Raw genomic sequence first — 8,645 nt, 5'->3', positions numbered from 1 at the left:
CCCCCCCCCCCCCCCCCCGCCATGCCCCCTCCACTCAATCCCTCCCTTCTTTTCCTTCCATTTCAAATCAGGGTATTGGCCCTCCTACAACATCCCTTTCCATAAAAAAATCTACAACTGGAGTGGTTATCCGCTGTTAGTCCAGAAGCTGGGTTTGGATTACTCTTACGATTTAGCTCCACGGGCCAAAATCTTCCGACGTGACCAAGGGAAAGTGACGGATATGGCATCCATGAAATATATCATGCGATACAACAGTACGTAGCACATTTCTCCAGAATCATTCTTCAAAACTCCTTTTCTTCCCCATGGATAAAGAATCCATGTAAGTTTATCATCTCAGTACTAGAAGGAAATGTAAGAAGTTATTCACATTAAGTATTTTGTATTCAATTAATACTATACATATTTTATACTCAAATAGTTTTGGCCTTTATTATAAAATGGCAGAGAAGATTCTACAGATTTTTTTAATTGAAAAAAATTATATATAAAACACAGAAGAAATAACCCATGCAGGGTACTTCCCGCCCCCCAACCCAGATTTCCTTCTAAGGACAAAAGCATCTAATAAAACAAAAATTATTCATACTTTAGTTTTGATGAACAGTATCAAAGGCAAATTTGTTTTTCTTCTGTTGGAAAAAATTGATCCCCATTTACCTTCTGTTATCTCTCTTCCATCCACTCTTCACTGTGTAAGGCCCTAAGAGCAAGCTGGGCCTGAGGCAGAGGATTTGCAGTTGCTCCTTCTGCACACAAGCCAAGGGAAACATCTAGATCTGGGAGTAAGGCTAATGAGTCCTGTAGGGGGCATTCTGTCTGATTATCTAGGCTTTAATGGGTCCCCAAATCTTACTGTGAATAAGCGTATCTCAGTATGGCCAATACTCACTCTTTCCCAATCGCTCTCTGTTTTCTAGATTATAAGAAGGATCCTTACAGTAAGGGTGATCCCTGCAATACCATCTGCTGCCGTGAGGACCTGAACTCACTTAACCCAAGTCCCGGAGGTTGCTATGACACAAAGGTAACATGCTTTTGAATTTAATTTCCACCAGCACAAAGGCCTCTTCAAAGGCAAAGCTGCAGAGATTTTTGTGGCATACAGCGCAGTAATATCTCTAAATACAAACTCAATTCAGGAATCAACTTTTCAGAGATTCAGGTGGTAGGTCCCATTGCCTAACTTCAAGTGCCTGCTCTGCCACCGAATAGTAAATCACATAATTTTGTAATGTTACTATTTCCTCACTTGTAAAATGGAAATAACAGTACTCACCTCATGGGGTGCTGTGAAGGATAAACCTCTACTATCTATAAAATATTTAGAATAGCACTTCGTGAGATTTTCGTAAATCTGCATAATCATGATGACAGTGATGATAATATTGTTGTCTGAAGTTTTGCCAGACTGGCCCAAAGTCCCAAGAACTACTGAGAGCAGTGTGACTTCATATTAAACATGAATGGAATTTAGCTGAAAGAACAAGTATTGAATGAGATGCCCAAAGCACTAAAGGTTTTTCACCATGTTAGAATTAAGTGCTGTAATGTGTCTCACAATATGGGTAATAAATAGGTTTGCAATGGTGTGCTGAATGAAGCCAGCTCATATAGTTGTGCGAGAACCAATTGTTTGTCAGTTGACATCATGTTGATAGCTTGAACTCAGCTATAGCAGAAGTATTTACACCAACGGAAATAAGCAAACACTATAAATCAGGGTCTTTTTTCCTCAGAGAGCTGGTTGCTAAAAATTTACCTGAAAATCACAGGATTTGAGATGTCCAGTTAGCCATGCGGTTGGTGGAAATGATCCACATCTTTTTGCACTTTCGGTTTGGGCATGTGTCTTTTCATTTGCCATTGCTTCTCCTGAATTTGGGAAGAAAAGCGTAAGGAGTGGAGTTAATGGTTCTAACTTTGGCTCTATTAATTATATAAATTAATAATATTAATGTCAACCCCACCTACACATTATTTTCTTTCAGCCTAATACCTAAACAGGAGATGCTTTAAAGGAGTCTGAGTTCCAGGTCAACCCACTTTTTAGCTATGGGATGATGGTAAAGCTTTAGCCTTGACTCTCAATATGTTGCGTGATGTAAAAAAAGTAAAAATAAAGTGAAATGTAGAGAACTTGGCACCCATGAAGCCCCAATAAATGTTTTTGTATTTTTTTAATAGTATTAGCAAACATTCAGTAAAGTGTGTGAAATGTCTAATATCCATCCCAGAATATACAAAGAAAATCAATCATCTCTGCTGTCTTGCCTGAGAGAACCCAAGCCAAGCTTCTGTTTGCCAAATTTCACTTCTGGAGACAGGGACCTGCCATTTTTTCACCAAAAAATTTCTGTTGAAGGATATACTTTAAACGTATCATCTCTCTCTTTAGAGCCATTTTGAATACAGGGAAAATCATAAGTTATGAGATGTTCTTTCTCCTCCAAGATCTGCTGCTACCCCACAGTTAGGTGTTTTTGAGAACCATGGCTCTCATTTTTTGACAGTGAATTCCTTCTACTTTAAAAGTCTTATTACTGCCCTCTGCCCAGAAGCAGGCCAAGAGAGCATGCCTGGGGTCCTAGGCAAGCAGCTGAGGGCAGCAGCCCCTGCCCGGAAGCAGGTAGAGAGCACACCAAAAACACCACTTCTGCATGGGTGACCCATCATAGCCACCACCACAGCCATGGCCGCTGCAAAAGTTGCTTGACACCACAGCAGTAGCCACAGCCACCATTCAGGTGGCCCACCAGACACTCAACTGCATTGACGCAAGGAGAGTCACCAGTGGAGACCAGAAAAAGAAGAGGAGGTCTTTTTCCTCAAAGCCCACTTCAGAGTAATAGAAGAAGCAACTGTTCTACCAAATGACCAGATGTCAATGTAGATACTAGAAATATGAAAAACCAAGAAAATATGACACCACTGAAAGAATACAGTAATTCTCAAATATCAGACCCTATAGGGCAGGAAACTCTTGAAATGACTGAAAAGGAATTCCAAGCAACAATCTTAAGAAAACTTACTGAGATACAAGAAGACTCACTTAGACAACATAATGAAATGAGAAAAAAAAAAAAAAAATCCAGGAGGTGAAGAAGGAAATTTACGAAGAGATTAATACCTTAAAAAAAAATGTAGTAGATCTCATGGAGCTGAATGATTCACTCAATGAAATAAAAAACACAACAGACAGCTTAAGCAGCAGGCTAAAACAAGCAGCAGAGGGCCCGCCTGGTGGCGCACTGCTACAGTGCGCCGCTTGGGAGTGCGGCGGCGCTCCCGCCAAGGGTTCAGATCCCACATACAGACCGGTTCCCACTCACTGGCTGGGCGAGGTGCGGACGCAACACCAAGGGTTGTGATCCCGTTGCCGGTCCTGGTCCGGTGAGGGCGCGACACTGAGGGTTGCGATCCGTTGCCGGACACGAAAAAAAAAAGACAAAAAAAAGGAAAAAAAAAACAAGCAGGAGAAATAATTTCTGATCTTAAAAATAGTCTTTTTGGAATAACCCAGGTGGACAAAAAAAGGAAAAAAAGAATTTTAAAAAATGAAGAAATTCTAAGAAACCTAGCAGACAACCTTAGGCACACAAGCATTGAATGAAAGCACACAAGGTATTCCAGAAGGGGAGGAGAAAGAAAAAGGCATGGAAAACCTATTCAATGAAATAACAACCAAAACCTTACCAGGTATAGGGAGAAACATTGACCTTCAGATGCCAGAGGCTCTAAGATCCCCAGATTCAACCCAAAAAGAAACTCTCCAAGACACATTGTAGTCAAACTGGCAAACCTCAAAGACACAGAGAGAATCTTAAGAGAAGCAAGAGAAAAGCATCACATCATCTATAAGGGAGGCCCTAGCAGACTAATAGCAGACTTCTGAACAGAAACTCTACAGGCCAGAAGAAAATGGGATGATATATTCAAAATACTAAAAGAAAATAACTGCCAGCTAAGAATCCTATACGCATCAAGGCCATCCTTCAGAAATGAGGGGAAAATAGTGTATTTTCCAGACAAAAACTGTGGGAGTTCACCACCACACGACCAGCCCTACAAGAAATCCTCAAGGAAGTCCTGCATTGGAATCCGAAAAACGATAATCACTACAATGAATACACAAGAAAGAACAAAACCCACTGGCAGAACAAAAATGCAAATGAGAAAGGGAAAGAAACTAAATCTTACCACCACAAAAAACCACGACAATGAATAATATCCCTGATTTATTTCTGATTTTAGTAATTTAGGTCTTCTCTCTTTTTTCTTGGTCAGTCTAGATAAAAGGTTTGCAAATTGTGTTTATCTTTTTAAAGAATAAACTTTTGGTTCTATTGATTTTATTGTTTTTTAATTCTCTATTTTATATATTTCTGTTGTAATCTTTGTTATTTCCCACTTATATTTGCTTTTGGTTTAGTTTGCTCTTCTTTCTCTCTTTAAAAAAAAAAAAAAAACAGATGACCAGTAAGGGGATCTTAACCCTTGACCTGGTGTTGTCAGCACCACACTCTCCCAAATGAGCTAACCAGCCATCCCTATATAGGGATCCGAACCCATGGCCTTAGTGTTATCAGCACCACACTCTCCCGAGTGAGCCACAGGCTACCCCATTATTTTCTTAAGGTAGAAGTTTACATTACTGATTTGAGGTTTTTCTTATTTTTAATGTTTATAAGTATAAATTTTCCTCTAAGCATTGCATGAGCCCTGCATCCTATAGGTTTTGACATGTTGTGCTTTTATTTTTATCTCAAAGTACTCTCTAATTCCCTGTGATTTTTCTTTTTACCCATTATTTATTTAGGAGAGTGTTGTTTAATTTCCACACATTTGTGAATTTTCTAAATTTCCTCATGTTACTGTGGTCAGAGAACATATTTTCTATGATCTCACTCTACTAAATGTATTAAGACTTATCTTGTGCCCCCCCCAAAATAAATACATAACAGTCTTTCTGGTTTGCACCTAAAAATAAATAAGTAAATAAATAAAACATTTTACTAGCCTGATTAACTTTTTTTTTAGGATTTAATGTATTTTAGGCACTGCTCTAAGCATTGCTCTTATTAATCCTCATGAAAATTCTATAAAGTAAGGTTTTTAGCCCACTTTACAAATGAGAAAACTGAGTCATAGAGGGGTTAAGTGATTTTTTTTGAAAAGTTTTGGAGCTAGAATTCTGAATGAGTAATCTGACTACAGATGTTACTTTTGGCTACATTGTTAATTTAATACACTTCTATCAGTCAATTCACATTTAAATGCCAGATGGATAGAAAAGAGTATATCGTAAAAATATGTGGAAGCTTGCAAGAAAATTTCATTTTAAAAGAGACTAATATTGTGACTTTGGAAAGTGAAGAGGGGGAAAGGCCATGGATTTAGTCAAATTTTTTTTCTAAATGTTTTCTGGTTTTCTAAAATGTCCTCCTCCTCTCTCTCGTTCCAGGTGGCAGATATCTACCTAGCATCTCAGTACACGGCCTATGCCATTAGTGGTCCCACAGTACAAGGTGGCCTCCCTGTTTTCAGCTGGAACCGCTTCAACAAAACGCTCCATCAGGGCATGCCCGAGGTCTACAACTTCGATTTTGTTACCATGAAACCAGTTCTGAAACTTGACATAAAATGACATAAAATGAAGGAGGGAGATGGGGGAAAAGAAGGAAATAGAAGGCTCCAAATAAGATACCAAAGGCTCTGTTTTGGCTATGTTTTTCCCATCAGAATTACTCGTAATAAAACATATTATTTGTCACTTTCATTTTCTTCTTATTTTGTTTTTAACAGCACATTCACTACAGGGTAGAGCACTGTGGAAGAAACATTCTACATAATAAATAACAATCCTAGGCCTCAGCATATAAACTACGAAAGAGGGCATGGCAGAAACTGCTTCCTCATTCACCAAAGTCCGTATTCTCCTTTTAATCCCGCCGATTTAGATCCCATCTCCCAGGGTCCCTTAGGTAGGTTGCACCATCGGAGTCCTAGCCAGTGGAACCTGAGATGAGCTGAATGCCACTTCCACGTGTGGCTTATAAGAACTTACATTCCTCCCATACTCTTTTCCTTCCTCTGGCTGGATATGCACAAGGACAAGCCCTAGGGAATAGCGGAGCTGAATTTTCCAAGGAACGTCTCAGAAAGTCATCAGTTGAATCTGTTTGTGGTGCACGGTAGGCACACAATACACGAGGGTACTTCAAAAAGCTCATGGAAAGATTTGTATTGTTTTTCAATTCCATTTTTCCATGAACTTTTTGAAATACCACCATACAGGAAACCTTAAGGTTGTCTCCCATTAGTTACAAGCAGCCTATCACATCTGGCAGCAATTCTGCATAGCACCTTTTCTTTGAAAGCTGGAGGACTGTATGTGGTTTGAGTGCCATGGAATTGACAAGTAGGTTAAATCAGCCATACTATACAGTATATAATGGGTGATTCTAAAGAAGGTGGGAGATTTTCAAAAGAGAAAAACACAAGGGCTGAGAATAATCAGAATGAATCAGAGTACGCAGAATGTTAAAAACCCAGTAGTTTTATTTCAAAGTATAAATTTCAGGCTTGCTGGACAAAATCCCACTACAGTTAACACTTAATATAGACACCACTCTATTATACATTTAAAAAAGAAGGAAAAAAAAAACCCACAAAAACCTTCAAAACCTAATAAAAATAGGGCAGCTTGCTATGGCCCATTTTATATTAGACATTAGGAAGGTCTTACATTGTCTTATTATTTACATTTTCAACCATGATAAAGAAAAATCAGGATGCAAGCTTCCTACAAAGGATTTATTTTTATACTTAATTTTGAAATGGCTGATAAAATACTAAAGCCAGGATCCCCAAAATGTGTTTGATTGCCCAATTACCCTATTTACAAAAAAAAAGGACAGCATTTAAATATAAAGGATGGGTACTTAGTAGACTCTAACACACACAAACAAAAGGAAGACATAAAAGAAAAGAAACACTTATTTGTAAAATGATAACAATTATCTGAAGATAAGACAAAACATGTATTTGTATACACTATCCTATACCTCCCCGCTGGCTGGCTCAAAGGGATACACAAATTTCAGGAATTAGTGCCACACTAACAAACACCTCATGAGAATTGCTGATTTTTTGTGTCTGTGTCCCAAAAAAACTTTTTAAAAAGGCAATTCTCCAGTAAAAAGGAAGGCAGAATCACACATGGGTTTTAGACAGAGCTATTTGCAATAATCCAATACTGGGATATGGTTTTTCTTGAAATTAGAATAAAACAGGCCAATCACAGGTCAGTGATAAAGTTAAAATAACATCAAAAAAGATACTGAGGATACTGAAATGGCCCAAGAAGGAAAGTGAGGAGAACACTTGGAAGGTCTTTGCAGTACCTCACTGTGCTAAGATCACAGTGTACAAAAGTGAGAGATGAGGATACCACAGGCATCATTTTGTTGATCTTGTACAGTACTGGAAAACTCACGGAACAAGATAAATGCATATCGTGCAGTATTAACACTAACCGTGCTGAATAAATGATAATTTGGAAAATATTTAAAGCAAAAGAACAAACAACAAAAAACCTCAGTTAACACTTCTCCAATGCAGTAAAAGAACTGTATGGTGCAGCCTGCCTAAGGAGTTCTGCAGACATGCACGTAAGCAAGATTCTAAGCTTCTTGCTTTAGGCCATTTTCTTTTTTAAAGGTATTTATTATCTGGCAATTGGGTAGGGAAGTGGGGAACATCTCTCTGTGAGGCAAATGGTATCCTAATAAATATTCAGTTTTCAGGGAAGAAAGCTCTCCACTTCTCTCATAAACTTATATACTGTGTTAAACAGTACACGGTATTCTACATATTTTTAAAAGTGAGTCCACAGAACTAGAGGGATATAGTTACCTCGTAATGTTAATTGTTAACAACAGCTGTTGTCTTTGTATACAATTTACAAATTTACTACCAGAACGTAATCTTAAAAAGAGGCTTACTCACACTTATAACAGGGTGAAAATTACTCTGACAGTGCAAAGTAGTGAGTTACAAACATCACTGTTACCTTCAAATGCCATATAAACATCCTATATTTCAGGTTGAACTATCAGAAGTTTCCAGGATTTCCAATAAGGCAATACCTACACAAGTACTGTCAGGCTAAAAATGCAGCAAACATGCATTCCCAAAATGGGATAATCAAGCTTATTTGCAATACTTTGTGAAAAGATACCATGAAATGAAAAAAAGTAACCATGGAGTGTGAATTGCTACTTTCTAGTCTGTTATTAGTAGCTATTTTAGGTCAAGTCCTCCATTTTCTACCAAAGGAAACAAACCAAACAAAAAAGTCAGTACTCATCAACATTAAAACCTGCACCAAATAAAAGCTTAGCACCTTTCAGTAAATCCAATATAGCTTGTTGCCCAAAAATCCCCTGGCAGGCTAATCTGAGGAAACCATCTTATAATAAATATACTTTAAATAATTACAATCTCTCTTTGTACCTTCCTTCCACCATCTGGGAAAAAAAAGTTTTTAGTAATTATTTTACTGTAGTAAATCTATTTTTAGGGATACTATTTGAGAATTAACTTTTTTTCCTTTGACAGAAAAGACACAGTATAGGCTA

The 8,645-nt window shown here is 38.0% G+C and overlaps 1 protein-coding gene across 1 annotated transcript in view; it reads left to right on the top strand.

Annotated features, from left to right (window-relative positions):
- Positions 1–5,782, top strand: part of PLBD1 (phospholipase B domain containing 1) — a 49,087-nt gene extending 43,305 nt beyond the window's left edge. The window contains exons 8-10 of the mRNA XM_008579097.1: positions 72–257; positions 924–1,030; positions 5,468–5,782. Of these exons, the coding sequence (XP_008577319.1) occupies positions 72–257; positions 924–1,030; positions 5,468–5,650 (476 nt within the window). The 3' untranslated portion in view covers positions 5,651–5,782. The remainder of the gene's footprint in view (positions 1–71; positions 258–923; positions 1,031–5,467) is intronic.
- The last annotated feature ends 2,863 nt before the right edge of the window (positions 5,783–8,645 follow it).

The sequence above is a fragment of the Galeopterus variegatus genome, unplaced genomic scaffold (assembly GCF_000696425.1).
Source record: "Galeopterus variegatus unplaced genomic scaffold, G_variegatus-3.0.2 Scaffold1807, whole genome shotgun sequence".
NCBI lineage: Eukaryota > Metazoa > Chordata > Mammalia > Dermoptera > Cynocephalidae > Galeopterus > Galeopterus variegatus.
The sequence above is the reverse complement of the archived record's forward strand: the minus strand, read 5'-3'. Positions and strand labels throughout refer to the sequence as shown.